At 37.9% G+C, this 17,481-nt stretch overlaps 1 protein-coding gene across 1 annotated transcript; it reads left to right on the top strand.

Annotated features, from left to right (window-relative positions):
• Positions 1-1,475: 1,475 nt before the first annotated feature.
• LOC128360220 (POU domain class 2-associating factor 1) lies at positions 1,476-15,261 on the top strand. The gene is made up of 5 exons (XM_053320606.1): positions 1,476-1,491; positions 9,027-9,154; positions 13,261-13,300; positions 13,454-13,746; positions 14,827-15,261. The coding sequence occupies exons 1-5, from the start codon at positions 1,476-1,478 to the stop codon at positions 15,259-15,261; spliced, it is 912 nt and encodes a 303-aa protein (XP_053176581.1).
• Positions 15,262-17,481: the final 2,220 nt, after the last annotated feature.

The following is a 17,481-nucleotide window of genomic DNA, read 5'->3' on the forward strand; positions in this document are numbered from 1 at the left end:
AAAATTCAGGTTCATTTGTGACACTCCTGAATGGTGGTTTATGGATAAATCTGACCACAGTTTATACTGTACATGTTCTCATATATCTGGGGAAAAAAGCCATTGAAAAAACTGTTTTTTGTGTAATATCAGAGAAACACTAACATGGCACCGGTCTGTGCCATGTCATCACAATGCACTTAGCGATTAAATGTAGTACATTGTGATATCATGGCACAGACCTGATGTATGTCACAGACTCATGGTTATAGAACTCTTTGTGTTTTGTTGTTTTATTATGGTACACATTTGTTACTTAGTCATTTGTGTCATTTGGTTTTACTTGTTTGTTATTTGACTTCAATAAGGATTTTTAAAATCTTGGTTGGCTTATACTGGTGTGTTTTCTGCATTTTTGATTGTTCTGTGTTTTCCTGTTGTGTTCCTGTACTCCTCTACAGCCCATTGTTACCCTCAATACACGCCCTGCATCAGGTTTGTTAGCCCTGCCTTACCCTCAGTGAGGACACAGACACCTGTCATGTGTCAGTGTCCTCATCAATGCCCTGTTTCCAATGTCTTCCCAGCCAATCAACTGCCAGTCCTCACTCTAATCATGTGTTCCTCATTCCCTCATTAGTTCTTAGTTTTTAAGTCATGGTTTTCTGTTCAGTCTTGGTGGGATCCTTTCTCAAGATCTCTTTAAAGGTTAGTTTAGTTTTCATCAAGTGTCATCAAGGAATAAAGACATTCTACAGACAAATACACTTTCCAGCTGTCAGGCCTTCGTTAGCTTAGCTTAGCATAGAATGGAAACAGAGGGAAACAGTTAGCCTGGCTCTGTCCAGAGTTCAAAAATATGCATTTTGTTGTTTAAAGCATACACAAAAAGAAATGTAAAACAATATTTTGTGTCTTAAGAGAGAATTACATGCTGGAGCAGATTCTTTATGAACAAAAGTTCATTAATTCTACTCTTACTGTACTTCTGTAGAGCAGTCTGGAAAGTCACTGCACCCAGCTCAAATGACGAATGATGTGTAACTTTTCCTTATGAATGCAATCAGCAGCCAGTACTTTGCTATTGTTTTAAAAAACTGAAACTGCTTATAACTTTGTGTCATATAAACTTGAAGCTGTGAGAGGGAAGTCTCACATACAAACTGTGACACATTATTTGCATCAGCTGGGTTTTCATTGTTTTTTCTTCATTTCTTTATCATTATTTCAGTTGTTCATCCCATTCTCAAATCTTATTGGGTTTTTTTGTTGTTTTTCTTAAAATAAAAAAAGTTTTATCTTGTAGTTACAGTAGGGTGCAGATTCTAAATAGCATCAACACTGAAAGTTGATGCATCTGGGAGATTTGTGGTTAGAGAAGCTGTGACATCTCTGGGGGATTGTTGGCCAGCTTCAGGCTGTTATAAAGCCCGTCACTCAACCCGCCACTTTGATTATTTTCAGTTTAACTATATGATATTACTGAGATAAGCAGTATGCACTGGGAGAAATGTAAGTACAACACACCATTTGCTGTTTTATTTACATGAAGTTAAAAAGCCTTAAGTGTACTTGCTCATCTCCTGCAGATTGCTGTGCAATATTTTATATATACTGATACTATTTAAATTTTACTTTTACATTGATACTTTAAACAATTTAAAGTTTCAATGATTACATCTGCTTCGATTTTAGGAAAGGGGGTAAAATAAAGAGCAGAAGGCTTTTCAACTTTAAATCAAATCAAACATGAATCCAAAAAGCATGTGATCTTCATGTTGGGGTGATGTTAAACTTAATCTTTGGTATAATTTGTGCGCAATGCATTGCTTGTTACTTACAGGAAGTAGACACAAAAAGATGAACACAAATTAATGTGATTGAGTACAAAAGTGCTTCATTGCTACCTTGGTGGGAGCTTTAATATTCACTTTTAATACTGTTGAATGAGAGTTGTTTGAGTGAAAAATAATTTAAGATACCTCAACTTGATTGAATTTTGGCTGTTGTGTTTCGTTTGCTACTCACACATATGGAGTGTGAACCACTGGATGGATGTGTCTAGTTCATGGTTTTCTCCATGTTTAGTAAAATGTTCACTTCAGGAGTTTCTTTGGAATGAAATAAAACAGCAAAATGTGACTACCTTGCCTGATGTGAACTGCTGTACATCAGGACCCGTATTGAAACTATTTTGTCAGACTCCTTTGGAAAGAGGAAGGTGGTCATTTGGAGGTTGGCTCCCTATTGCTATTGGGCTGTAATCTTGATATGCAAAATGGTGGCAGGCGTCCGCCACAGTAAAACATTGCACAGATGTGGAGCTTCCTCTTTTGTGTTGGTTGAGTCCCTTTGCGTGTGCCTTGCTGTTTGTTTGTCTGTGTGTGCTCAAGTGTGATTCTCTGAAATTAACAGCCTGTTAAAAGAATTCTGTTTAATTTCATCAAAGTTCAGAGGTTCATTCTTTTGCATTTACTTCATCATTGCATTCAGGCTGGTTATTTCCCTGTGTTTTTTCTTTTTCTGTGTTTTATTTCTTGATAAAGAAGACCTTATTTACACAGTATGAAAAACAGAAATATTTGAAAGATAGAAAGATAGATTATGATTTTGTTTATCTAGTATTTCCAGTTGCAGCTCCCAAACTTGGTAAAACATAATCATCTGATATTTTTTTTCCAATCGAAGGCTCTATCTACATGTGCAATAAGGATTAACACAACTGCTTGTAAACATGTTCAATGAATGAGTTTAAATGACGACTTCTAAAGTATGCAACAGAAACCATCAGTGCACTGTGTTGTTGCTGTTACAAATCCCTTGGTGCGATAAGCACCACACCTCTGTTTGCAACACACTCCTCACACTTCTCCAGTCCTTTCCCATGAATCTGTTCAAACCTTTTGTTGGTTTTGGCTGTGTGACAGCTGCTCCCCTCCTGACCTCCTGCAACACTAAAGCTAATTGTGTAAAACACCAGCCCTGTCTGTACAGTAGTCCTACAGTTGGTCGGTGTTTGGTCCAAACTGTAATGCGAAAACTTGTGTGTAATGCAAGGTAAACTGAGGAAATATCTCGTAAACACACAAATAGCATATTTACTGAACATATTTGAGTAGATTTTTTGGGGTAAAACTGTATTAATCTGCGCAAATATAAGCTACAAACATTAGCATATCAGCTAATTAGCATTATCTAAGTATATTTTGTGGGAATAAAGCCTTGTTTGCTATATTTTTCTACTACAGGTGCTAGCATAACAGAATTTAGCATAACAGAATTTAGCATAACGTTAAGGCTCTATCCACTCTTTATTGAATTGCTGACTTTTTGCCTGGGATGTGTAGCTTTAGCCTCTCTTGTCTTTTAGAGAGGCACATCTCTTTAGCCAACAATTTCATGTTTAAAACCTTTTTTTCTTTTAGAGAGGAATTTCCTTTAAAAACAAGTTATCTGGAAATATTAATAAGTCAGTGTTTTCACAGCATTTTCAACTGACTCATGGAGCTAACATTAGCATAATTAGCCAGAGCTGATAAATTTGACGGCAGGTGCTGTTTCAGCTTTCAAATCAATCCACATAAAAACATGTTTAAATGTATGATTGAAATCAATGGCACACTACTTACAAAATGAAGAATTTAAATGCTTTATAGATATATTGTTTATTTATTTATGCTAAACATGGTCAACTGTCCAAAGCTTGTGGTGAACGTATGTAAAATACTGCTTGCACGTCAAAAACCAGGACTTCAACTTGCTCTGAATGCTCTGTTTATAGTTCCACATTGATGTTGATTGATGTACACAAATGGCTGTTCCATGGGCTGTTTGTGTCACCCTCCTGCATATTTTAGATCAGATTGGGCCTGAATGATTAGATGTATTTCAAAACTACTATTTCAAGTAAAGAATGAGAAAAATAAATAAAAAATCCTGGTATTACTGTGTTTTTTTTCTCCATAGCCTCCAGGGCTGGCGGAAGTCTGTCAAGTAGTAGCTTCTGGGAACTAACCACTTGGAACAGAATGGGCTTAGCAGGAGGGGGTACTTAAAGAGACAGGACCTAAAACAACCTGATTCAGACAGAGGCTGAACTAAGGGGCTGCATAAAGTATAAGATAGATAATGTTTTTTTAACCTGTAAATCATGCAATAATGCTCTTTAGACTGTTGGACAGGTGTAGCAACAGTAACTAATGAGGTTGGGGCTGCTGTTTCTGCTAATCTTCGTGGACTTGTTACACCACTCTGTTTGTCTACAGCCACTTAGCCTGTCTGACCTATAGATGCAAATCAATCAGCTGCTGATAAGAATCTGGAGGAGATAATGTCAGGACACCCTCAGCCAAACAGGTTAAGTAGAGGACAGAGATCACTGCAGTCTTGACCACAAGTCTCTCTCATCTGTCACTGGGAGTGATTTGAAGTTACAGTTAGAGGTTAAAGGTCACAGAGACAGGCAGGTAACCGGAAGGAAAGTCTGACCAGGGAAAGTAAATGGAGGAGTGCTCCTGTTCTTAAAAGCTACTGTGGGGAATCCTCCAGGTTCAGTTGCAGTTGATAAGATAGTTTAAGTATAGTAATGTGCTCTTCTACTGGCACACACACTAAAAAGTCAATTTTGGTTAAACAACCAAGAGACAAAGTAGTTTCTGTGCAATGATAGTGTTAAGAAATTGCATGACGATAGCTGAGGTAATTGATTAATAGATACAACAGTATCTATTAATCAATCAATCATTCAAACTTTATTTGTATAGCACTTTTCATATAACATAATACATAGCATAACATAAAGTGCTTTACACAGTAAAAAAAAGAGAGAAAAAAATATAAAAGGTAATAAAAGATCAATAAAATATAATAATGTATTCAAATAAAGTCAGTATAAAAAAAGTGGATAAAACTAGAAATGTGAGGAGGGGTATAAAAAGAAAAACAAAGACAAGAAGAAAATAATAATTATAAAAAACAATGTGATGAAATAAAACCAGACATAAAGGTAGAAAGCAATTAGGAATTAAAATAGAATAAAAGGATAGTCCAAGTAGTAAAACAGCCTAAAACATAAAATAAAATACAGATGAATAAATAAAATAAAGTTAAATTGAAAGTCAGATTAAAAAGTTGGTTCTTAAGTTTGCTTTTAAAATATCAAGCCTCTCTAGCCCTCTCAGGTCTTCTTACCGTTTTCTCCAGAGGAAGGATGTGTTATTAAAGTAACGTTTTGTTAAGTTGTAGCTTGTCAGTTACCACTCCAAGCCCATTTATCTGTTGCCAGTACCAATATAGTGACTGTGGGCTGACTCACTGTGTGGAGATTAAGAAACAATATAGCAATGACAGATCAGTCAGAGCATGGAGTTTTAGGGTTACTTGGAACTGAGTGATTAATAAACGCTGACATATTGTGTTTGAGAAAACCGCAATTTGATTTCATTACATGGGCTTATATGTACACCATTACAGGTTTACACTAACCACACCACACACACCCCCACGAGCCCTCCTCAACATTTTTTCAGCAAACTATTGCACAAATGTTTTAATGAAACATGATATATTCGCCGCAGGATGTTTCAAATTGAACAAAAGACAATTCTCCACGCATCAAGTTTGTTTTGTCAGTTTGTGGAAGCAAAGATTTCCCACCAAAGAAACCCAACCAATACCCAACACTTGACTTTAATACGAGCATGACACAATGGGGGGCCGAATAGGGGGAACTTTCAGACAAATCTCATGCAGCTTTGTAGCTTGATCTCAGAGAGAGTCAAATTCCAGAGGGGTTGATAGTTCTGTTAAACTATTGAACTCTTAACCCTTAATTATTATAGAATCATGTCACTGAAAGATTGAATGGGTGGTGTCAAGAACATTTTAATTTGAATTATGTGGCATCAAATCACTGCAATAATAATCTACAGCAACTTGTTGTACTAAATGGGATATATTATGTGTATTATATATATTATGGGTGTATATTATGCTGATCCAGGGTCAGTTTTCTGTCATTATATTATAATACTAGACAGAGCTCTCAAGTCTCACGCATTGACCACACATTTCAAGCAGTTCATACGCTCACACGCCACACCTGACATTTCTCATGCTGAGAAGTGATAAATCCCACCGTACAGAAATGAATATAGGCTATAATATACAGAAATGAACAGCGAGGCGTAGGCAGTTTTCTCTGCTGACTTCACAGCTGTCCTGAATTGGTGACGTACCAGCCAATCAGAAAATATTATTTCTTGTTTCTGGGTAATGATGTTGTACAGAAATCTGTTAGAGACTAATTATGCCGGGATACTGTGAATGGTCTGAATATGAACAGAGGGTTAAGAGGCTCATTTGGGGCCAAATATCTTTTTGTTATTGATCCATTTGCAATCACTATCATAAAACAATTAATTGTATTTAGCTGAATTAGTCTTTTATTGGATAAACCCATTATTTTTATTTCTATTTGTGCTGGTCAATTATGAACAGTATGTACAATTGAACTGGGTTAGGGTAGCAAAAATAATTGGGAGAACTGCTTGGGGCTGAGGATCCACTGCGGGCAAAACACACAGAATTTCGAGTCGCTCCGGTCCTAACAGATGTAATCTCACTCCAAACTTTTCATGAAACTTGAGAGCCCTGCATTATATCATAGATTACTACTATGAATAGTCTGATAACAAATCAGCTTTCACTATTATGAAAATATGCCTCAGTGTTAGTGCAGGTAACATGTCCACATGTGGGAATGCAAAAAAGTGAAAGTAGAAGGAGGGTGAACAAATTTGCTGAGGATCACTTTTCTTAGTGTTTGCACTTCGCGTTTAAGCCTTTCTCAGTTGACTGCACAGTTTTGAAAAATAGCTGAGTCACTCAGCCGGAGACAGGAAGTTTGAGGGGAAATCAGACCTATTCTTGCCCTAACCAGTTCAAATGTAACCAGATGCACTCTGCTATCAAATTATATTTGAGTGATGGATAGAATGGATAAAACCAAAAAAATGTGAAATAAAATAAAACGAATCAAAAAGGTAGCTGTAGCCTTTTTCTCTATGGACTTTCAGTGTTGTATGTACAGTACACATATAGATCAGCCTCCATTTGCAGAGAGCCCATGCTGCTGCAGTGCTGGTAGGAAAATAGCATTACTCTCATTGACTTTGTAGCCTGAGGCCATATTGACGGATGGCATTATCTGCAGTGTCACGGGTTCTATACTGTTACTTTGAGTTTATTCAAAAGAGGCCCTCTCTGTCAGATCAAATTTCTTCTCATGCTTATACTTGCAGGAAGTGGCTGCTTGTAAACATTTGGATGTAAAGAGAGACCATCTAGTCTGAAGTTTCTTGTCAACATGGCTCCAGAGGACACTCTCACCCATCAGTAAAATATTCATATGAAGACGTGTATAAGCACAGAAAATCTTCATAATGTGACCTCTTAGGAGTGTGTTGGTTTGACTCAACAGATGTACAAATCAACACTAACCACAGCCTGGGGTGATTAATATAATGAACTACACTTATTGAGTTTGCTATAAGCCTTTCTAATACATAATGATCAGTAATAACAACAGATGAAAGGCATTTAAAAGTCTCACAATTATCCATCATCATTCTACCTGTCTACACTGTAACTATGATGGATGAAGGGTGGGGCTTTGGCTGCTACTCCTGTGTGTGTTGTTTCAAAGCATATTAGAAATAATAGTAATAAAAACATATATATAAATCTGATTTTTTTAAATACTCTGACTGTTATAAATATAAATGTTATTTATTCAGTTTAATTCTTTGCTGAATTACCTAAAATATATTAAATCAATATTTATTTATTTATTTTACACTTTTAGCAGTATTTCAGTTCTATTGTATTCTATATTGCACTGTGACAGACATAAGTACTTACTTGCAGTGTTTGGGGAAAAAAACACTCCACACCATGATCTTATTTAGCAGATGGAGTCACCAGTTAAGTTCTCCTATTTAACATTTATAAACAGCATATAAAAGTTAATAAATGACGAATAACACTATAATGTAAGTTATCAGCAGATATAACAACTATCCATCCCTAAGTGACAGATAGTTGGTGTATAAACACATAATGAATGACAATATAGTAAAATACATAATAAATAAGTTATACTTGTGACAATAAGTGTATGTTAATAAACACATAAAATGTGCTTATAACTACATTATAACTACATTAACCACATTATAACTCCATTACCATGCAGGGTCAAACATGAGCTGATATTTTAAACATGTTATACTGAAAGAAAGTGTGTGAAAAAGACTCAAATTACTTACTCACTTCTGTTAGTACACTTCTATGTAGTATACTGTGTGAACACTCTATACTTACTTGTGCAGTGCACAAATTTCGACAGGTTATTGTTAAGGTTACCGGAAATGATGATTAGTTTGTTAACAAGTTAGCGTTAGAAAGCTAGCATTAGCATTTGTGTTATTGTTTGCAGTGCCAAATCATTACAGACTAAATCAACCTAAGAAACCTACTGATGGCTTATATGACAACACATTTTTTATAATGCATTGATGTTCACCGTAGTTATAACATCCTCTGCACTCCTCCTCCAGTTTGAAAAATGGTCCTTCTGCTTACGCTATGTAGCCAAGATGGCAACCCTTGAGTGTCCATAGTTCCACACTCAACATTTTGATCGTTTGACCATCTGGATACTTACAGTGCACTGCATTTTTCCATACTTCTTATTGTGAATGCACTTGTAATGTATTGTTGCAATAGCTTTTCCATTAATTCCAGTAATTGTTTTCTACTGTTTAAAAGCAGCCCATGTAGCAATGTCATGCATGTTTATGGGGTTTATTCTTGTACTGGGGGTGCTGTCAGTTTCGGTGTTCACATCCTGAACAAATGGCTATACTCCCTCTGTACATGAACTCTGTATACTCCTGTCCATCACAGTGACTGTTTCAAGATAGCTGCAGGGAAATGTTGTGTGTATTCAACTCTCTCTTCGTCTCTGTTTCTCTGTGTGTCTCTAGCGCCATCATCATCACTGGCCAGGTCCAGGCCATACCAAGGCGTCCGAGTCAGAGACCCAGTCAAAGAGCTTCTGAGGAGGAAGAGGAGTCTGGAGCCGCAAAGCACCAAGACAGTTCCCCCTCCTGCGGTGAGGACACCACCACATGTGATATTATTATACATACATGAAGCATTTTGAGGACTGATTCATTTCATGATCAGTTGCACATTATTTTTACCTCAGGTTTGAGACATTAAATCTAATAAATGATATCAACAAGATTCTGGATTCCTCAGACAAATTTGCATACAGTACTGAGAAATGTTTTAAAAATATGTTGTTTGGGAATACATGCGCCCCACCCTTCCTTCCAAAGAAAAATCACTTTCCAAACAGTGTGAAGCCACATCTCTGTGTACCTTTATCACAACATGATTACTCATTAATCAGCACAGGATTTATGGCAGCAGCAGCAGCAGTTATGGAGCAATGATTGCTCAGGATCAGGTGCTGTTGGACTAATCAAACATTTGAAACCTGCGCTTCGTGATATTTTCAGTAGTCACTCAAAAAACGTTAAACGACTCAATTGTAATAGCTGATACTGAAAATTACATAGCTTCTAAAATAAAATAAAATAAAAAATAAAATAAAATTGAATTGTGCAGAATCACTTTTATATGTATTATCTTGTCTTTTACAGTCACAGTATTTACGTGTTTCCTTAAATGTTCTCCTTTAAAGTACTTCAAATAACCGGTTGCATTTCTAATAGTGCTTCCTGGTGTTCTGACGATATATCACCATTAGTCTCCAGGCTGACAGTCTTCACTCATCAGAAGATCTTCACTGCAGTGGGGAGGCCACTACAGAGATCAAAAGACTGATGCTGAGCCTCCTGACGCATGTTTTTGGTTGTAAAAAGCAAGCTCTGTGTGGCACACACTGTTGCATGACACATCAAGATCAAGATTTCTTTCTGTTGGGAGTAACTGGAATATTATAAATGGTGTTCACAAGAGCTTGATAGATAGGAGGACCCCTGTGGAGACTTTGGGATGTGAGCAGTCAGGGCCCAGGGCCTAGCCCAGAGCAAAGGGGGATTTTGTCCTTATATAATCCAGGTGTTTTTCCATGACAGTTACAGCCATTCCCTGCATGGCTCCAGGGCTGGGCACACAGCCCTATGCAAAATAACTTGAAGCCTTGCCAAAAGAGCCCTCCCACTTGCTATTTATTACACCTACTAGACCGAGAGAAGACAGACACAGCATGTGCACGCAGAAACACACACAAACATATACACATGCAATCCATGACCCTTCTCCCCAACCCCCCCAAAAAACACCCTCTGATAAGAGAGAAAAACACGAAGCATCATTTGATACTAGGTGTACTTGTATGTTTTCTTCCATTTCGATGCAAAATGAGCTTTTCTGTGCAACGTGAAAAATAGCTTTTGACACTTATTGGATATCATCCAGAAGCTCTTGAACCACAGTTTACTCCATTTATTGTGAAATGAATTTTTTTTTTCTTTTTATCTTTAAGGGAGTCTTGGAAATTATTCCAAAATGTGTTATCAAGGTAAAACTGTTCATGTGCACCAAGCTGTATCAAAGGAGTAGCTTGATTTTCTTGGGAAGTATTTGCTTCCTTGTTAAGAGTTAGATGAGAAATGGATACTGCTCTCATGTCTGTACACTACAAAAACAAACACATACAAAAATGTACAAAAAACCCCAATGAGTAAAAAACAAGTTGTGTGCTAGAACTACTTCTTGGCTGGGTGCAGTGTCTTCCTGGATTCTCCGCTGGTGGCAAGAGGTCATTGGCCTGGCCGAGAAATACCTCCAGCACATACCAACACTCTAACTTGTCGTGTTTTATTTTGTATGTACAGGTTACATAAACATGTTTATTAGTGAGTTTTTAACCTCTGGACAAAACTAGGCTAGTAGTTTCCCCCTGCTTCCAGTCTTAATGCTAAGCTACGCTAACCTGACATAAGAGTGGTATCAATTTTCCCATCTAACTAGGCAACAAAGCGTATGTATTACCCAACTACTCCTTTAAAAACAAACGAAAAAGCAACACACAAGGAATTTGAGAGAAAACTGTTGAGGGAAATATTATTAGCTGTAGCTATCAAAGGGACCCAAATCATTCAAACAAAACGAACAAACGAAGAAAAAGCCATATTTACCAGTTGTGGTATTATACCATGCAGGTAGTTTTAGGTTGAGCCATTGTTTTCACTGGAACTACCTTAAACAAATCACATAGTCCATATGAATGCTGTGGACATGAAGAAGTTATTGAAAGTAACGGGGACACAAATTCTTTTTGTTTTTTGTTTTTTCATTCGTTTAAAAGTCAAACTTCATTATATACTTATAACTACATTTATACGATGAGGTCATTTGCCTCAAAATACATATTTAAAATCAAAGTGTTAATGTGGATGAATAGGTGCTTTAATGTGTAAGAGTTTCTCAGTTTAACTCAATAGGGAGGTATTATTTTTGCAGGTTAGCCCTCTTTGAAGAGAGGTGAGCTGACGTAATGCACAAGGGAATTATTGTTCAAGTAGGGAGTTTTGGTTTGAGATTCTGGTGTTTGCTAATCTGTCCACTTAAAACACGCTCTCAGTTCACAGTTAAACACGCCCAGTCAGCATTTATCTCACCACCGCTGTTATTGGGCTTATTGATGTTACAAAAGCAAAGCTATTCCTGAGCCTCTAAATCTGAAGAGGCAAGTAGGGAAAATATTTGGATTCTTTTCAGGTCAAATTTTCTGATCACGCATGCAACGGCAACAGCGTGTGTCAAAAGTGTCCGAGTTTGACATTTTCACATGATGCCTTCCACCTTCAACACTTGAAGAAAAAGTGATATTAGAGGAGCTCAGTAATCTGTCTTGTCTTCAGTATAATTATGGAGGACTGTAACTCTCCACCTGCTGTCAAAGCCCTGACACTATCCAGCTCCTGAGCTCCTCTGCAGTCCTTCAGGCATCTGACACCACATGTCCTGCTGCCTCTAAACATGCCCCGCCGGCTGACTGCAGGCAGCAGGATGCTCATGTCAAGCATCGCCCCAACACTGACATAAACTGTCAGTGCTACTTGTTACTCTCTTCTCACCGCACATGATGTACTGAGATGCAGTCTATTATGCAGTCATCCGTATAGAGCCCATACCATTCAGAGCTAATAGGTTTCTTCATATGTGCATACAAGATGTCTAAGAGAGATTATTTAAGACACTTGTTCTGCACGATGGACATCTGCACGTGAAAACTCAACACAGAGAAAAGAAACACATGGAGCAGTGAAGATATGACTTGTTGAGTGAAAAAACTCACAATATAGGCCTGTTTTATGGTTTCAGCAACTACTGTCAGGAACACAAGGGGATTAGAAATGAACACGTGACATGTGAATCACGTGCTTATAAAAAAATGAGTTAATTAATTTAATCTGCAGCCTAACCTCTCTCTACACCTGTACTGGTGTAAGACAAGTATGTCTGTTGTGCCTTCAGGGAATATAATACCCATTGACGTAATCTGATCAATTATTAAGTGGCAGCCTGGATGTTACCAGTAAATATGATCTGTGGAATAAGATCGTGATAAGATCTAAGGCTTAATCTTTTAACTCCCTGATATGTAAAGAGTAACAATTTCCAGCGGGAAACATAAATGAATGTTCATCAGTCCACCAGTGAGCAACCAACAAATGTATGAGTCAGACAGTTAGAGGTTAACTACTGCTGTCCTAGTGGAAGACAGACTTACATTTTAACTTGAAACAACTTTAGATGATGTAATTTTGTTGTACTGGAAATTTCAGCCTCACCTTATTGAATATTAAAGTTTTTCCATGTTCTAAATCTCACAATATTCAGCTTTAATTACATCTGACTCAAGAAGAGAGAAGACTGCACGAAGCAACTCTTCATGACTTCACCTGTATTATGAATACACTTACAATATAACAAATTCTGGCTTGTATATGTAACACAAACACACACACACACACACACACACACACACACACACACACACACACACACACACACACACACACACGCACACACACATTGACGTGCTTAATTATGATTCAAACTCAGCTGCTGCACACACCTGGCCTTGATCAGTACCAGTGTAAATATTTCATATTTATATATCAACATGTCAGAATAGTCAGGTTGCGCTGTCATTGATTTAATCTGTTCTTCTTTCAGGATGTGGTCACGCACAACAGCCAATCATCATACACGCAAGGTACTTGTTGGTTCTTATACAGTATGTTGGCGGTATTTTAGTCAGATACATGTGAGAGTTACTGGACACATTTACCAAACTGATTCCTGTAAGTAAATCATGACTTCCTCATATGTTTTCAATACTCACATGCAAACTGCTCTGTTGATTCAGGCGTTTTTGGCTCTGATGTTGCCACCGCCTCCCCAGCTGACTCATTGGTTACAGTCAGTGATGGAGGGTTGCAGTGCACGGGGTGGAAAGCTGCACCGTCCACCACCAGCGCCGGGCCTCAGCCTGCTGTATCACACTGGTCTCCATCTGATTACAACCAGCAGGACCCCTCAACTCAAACTATGGCCTACCCAGCTGCCCCCACCTTGACAGCTGATGTGTATATGCAGACTCTGTGCCCCAGCTACACCATGCTGACCTACACACACGCGCCACTGCTCACTAACTTCGGGGTGAGTAGGAGATGACTACATGAGTGTTTTAAACTGATTTAACAAGTGAAAAACGGCACGGGTCAGCATCAAGATGTGGCTGAAAAACACAAAAACAATCCATTATTCATTTATCCATCTGTAGAGTGTTCTACATCTAATTTATGGAGACCTGTGAGACTAGATGTAATCTAGTGGTCTTCAAGCAAACTAATTCTGAGAGTGAAACAAGACAAGTCTTAATCCCCCCAAAAAAGTACCAAAATGTCTGCAAAAACTTCTCAAACCACTCCTGCTGCAACTGTTACCTAGTTTGGAACTGTTTCTATCATAATATGCTAAAATATGACAGGATACACTGCTTACATTTGTAGCTTGTGCTTTGAAGCTCCAGTTGTGATCACATCTCACCACACAAACTTTACACAAAAGCAGAGCATACAGCCAGATGTTGGTGATAAGTAGTGTGTAGAAAGAAACTGTTTGGAGCATACCAAGCAGATGGACAGCAGAAAAGTATTTTTGATATATTTCCCACCATGAAAACCATTGTCACCATTGCTGTGTAGTTGAACTGACATAAATAATGATAGTAGCTGCTGTTCTTTATGAAAGAGCAAACTACCAACTTTAACCAGCCACCGTTCAAACTTGAATTTCTAACTTTTTCAACTCTACTGATCCACCAGTGAGTCATTATGTCTTTGCAGCCAAACATTATTCAAATCTACACAACTCTAGGAGAGATCCTAGAGTTTCCAAAGATATGAGATTCATCAGCAAAACATTTCCATAAGATGAAAAGGTACAGCCATAAAATCATCAACTTCACTAAAAGCTGGAAAAAGCTGATACAGAATATATATGATACTGTCAGTGTGGATTAATGGAGCTTTACAGTCTTACAGGGAGTAAGAGAAGGGGGACAATGGAATTATGGAAATGGATTCATTCTTTAACCTCTAGGATTTGATTGGTAGAGATTGTTGAAAGCACATATCATGAGAGGCTGACTGATGATCATTATAAAGTGAACTTCTCATGACTGTGTTGCTTTTCATATTTATATAATATATATTTTGGTCATATATGCTGTTTCAGACCATACCTGTGGCATCAGCACCATCCTCCCTCCCTCAGATGGAGCTGCCGGATTCAGGGCTGACCTACTTCCCCTGGGCCCAGCCCCTCACCACCATATCCACCATGCCTAGCCCAGGGGTCCAGTTTGCCCAGGGTTCTACAACCCTGCCTGGATCACCTGTGGTCCACATGCCTTTGTCCATGTCTTTAGCCACCATGATCCCTCAGATGGAGAGCCAGGGTGTGGATCCTCATCCTGAGATCCTGGAGCTTCCACAACGTTCAGACCACCAGCTGGACCCTGTGCAACAAGACCATAGTCTTGATGAAGATTCAGTGGTAGAGCCAGGATCACCAAACCTACTGGATAAACTTCTTGAGGATCAAAAGGAAGATGGTGAAGAGGAGGGAAAGGACTCTTTCAGTAGCTCGCTCTTCATTCAGCATGTCTGATTATGTTCATTTTGTTTGTGGAAGCAGTATGTTTTCTGTTCATATCTTAAGAGCCAATATTTGTCATGTTAAATCCAGTATGGAAACATTTTATTATAACTGTTACCATACATTTTTGTTGGTTATGATAACATTGTCGTTCACAAATTAATTTCTGATATCAAGGCTGAATTAATAAGCAGGCCATGTGTTCCAGAGAAGATGACCTTCAGGGCCTTAAATGCACCACTACAATCCAATGTAAGGACTGTGTCAAAGGGGTAATGTGAATATGTGGGGGGAAGTCATCAGGGGCCCACAGCTCATTTTTGCCTTGTGGCCCCTCAAGGGGTTAATCTGGGAACATGGTGACATTGCTACAGTGATGAAGTTCAGCACCAAGAGCCATAAACAAGTAGTATCGGTAGTAGTATCATGAGTCAAAGTTGAACCAGGAAGTTGATATTTAAACTGTAATGGAACACTTTGGACAATGATTCACTGATTACCTTTATTTTTTGAATGGCTAATGTTTTTTTTTTCTTTTGGTCATGTCGCTGCATGTGATATCTTTTTAGCAATGTCACTTTGTTTTCCAATGACAGTAATTAATTAAGTCTGTACAACGCTATCATAACCAATATGAATGACGGTCAAAGCGATGCAATTAAACTGGTATTATTCATTAATGTTCTTAGTTGCACTTTTCCTGCAATGACAGCTGAAATACCTTTAATAATAAGTGTTATTTGGCTTTTATATATGAGGTGTAGCCAAGAGAAAAGCCACCTGAACACTCCTGCTCTTTTATGTGCTATGTTATTCTATGCTCACATGATGCAATGTAACATAAATACTTAATACTTTACAATTGGTTTTGTCTGCTTTTAATGATTGTATAATACATTATTGCTTTCAAAACATTCATGCCAGCAAGCATGCAACAAAAACCACCATTAAAAACAAGAATATATGTTGGAATTCAGCCTTGATGTGTTTGTGTCATTGATGCTGCCGGTTAATGAGAGCGTGGGGAATTAGTGTTTTGTATCTAACCAGAGCTGGAGCTCGATTCATGCATGTGGAGGCAAGTTGATACAGACTGCCAATGTCTGTCTGTACCATCCATGAGAGTGTGATACTGTGTGCAACATGGAGTTTTTTTTTAAAGGAATGGAGAGATTTTAGAGACTAAAAATGTGTGAATGCTATTTTGCCTAGTGTTTCTTCATCCCAATTAAGGAGGAAAAATGGAGGGAAATGCCATATATTACATTTCCATAAAAAATATGCCAATATAGAGAGATAGGATATCAGTGTATGGGTGCAGGCAGTTACAGCAGGAATGTTGGGGTGAAACTAACTGTAAATCAGTGGATACACTAAAGATAAACTACCCTACATAAATTGTTGCATTTTTCTTGGCATTAAAGTTCAATTTTTTGTGATGCAGTTGCATGTTAATGATGTCAGTATGATAACCTAGTGCACCTTTAAACTTCAGTAAATGCCTCTGTTTAAAGTAGCTTTTTTTATAGTGTTGCTCAAACTGAGATTATTCTTGGCTGTAAGACATTTCATGTTTTCAAGATGTATTTATTTTTGTATTAAAGAAGAGTTTATTTAAAAGTATTAGGTTGAGGATTTTGCCCCAGTGCTTGTGCTTGCTCTTGGCAGTGATGGCCTCTGAGTCTCAGGGGTTTTCGCCCCAGGGGAAACTGACATCGTGAGAGGGGCTGCAACTCATCTGTCACAACCCACACCTGGAAACATCTGAGATCATATCACAAGGGAGAAAACGTGCTGGGATAGGAACATGTGAAGAAGAGAAGTAGTCTTTGGCTATGATTGTTCATAGATTGTTCAGAGGAATCCCGAGCAGGCGATACCCAGAACAGAAAAAAAAAAAAGAGAGAAAGAGAGAAGATAAAGAGAGTTCAATCACAATAACAGATACATAAATTGTGATGCCTGGGTTCAGAATTCATGGAGAGTAAAAGGTGATATGTTACAGAAAGATGTTTTTCAGCAGCATGAATAGAATTATTCCACTGTCAAGATCTTTGATGGACTTGGTTTTGGCAGAGGACATCATGCTGTTGTTCAATCCGGCTTCTTAGAGTGACAGGACAGGTTGAAGCTCCAGTATCATGGCAGTATTTGAGATTTAATTAAACCAAACATTAATTTTAGGATCATATCATCCATCTGCTCTCTTGAAAATTCTTGGCAAATGATTTA

The sequence above is a fragment of the Scomber japonicus genome, chromosome 6, assembly GCF_027409825.1.
Source record: "Scomber japonicus isolate fScoJap1 chromosome 6, fScoJap1.pri, whole genome shotgun sequence".
Classification (NCBI taxonomy): domain Eukaryota; kingdom Metazoa; phylum Chordata; class Actinopteri; order Scombriformes; family Scombridae; genus Scomber; species Scomber japonicus.

Bases quoted from the DNA above. Each gene is read 5' to 3' on its own strand.
- LOC128360220 (XM_053320606.1), top strand. The intron at 13,301-13,453 runs GTACTTGTTGGT...CTGTTGATTCAG, and splicing joins CCAATCATCATACACGCAAG to GCGTTTTTGGCTCTGATGTT. The intron at 13,747-14,826 runs GTGAGTAGGAGA...ATGCTGTTTCAG, and splicing joins CACTGCTCACTAACTTCGGG to ACCATACCTGTGGCATCAGC.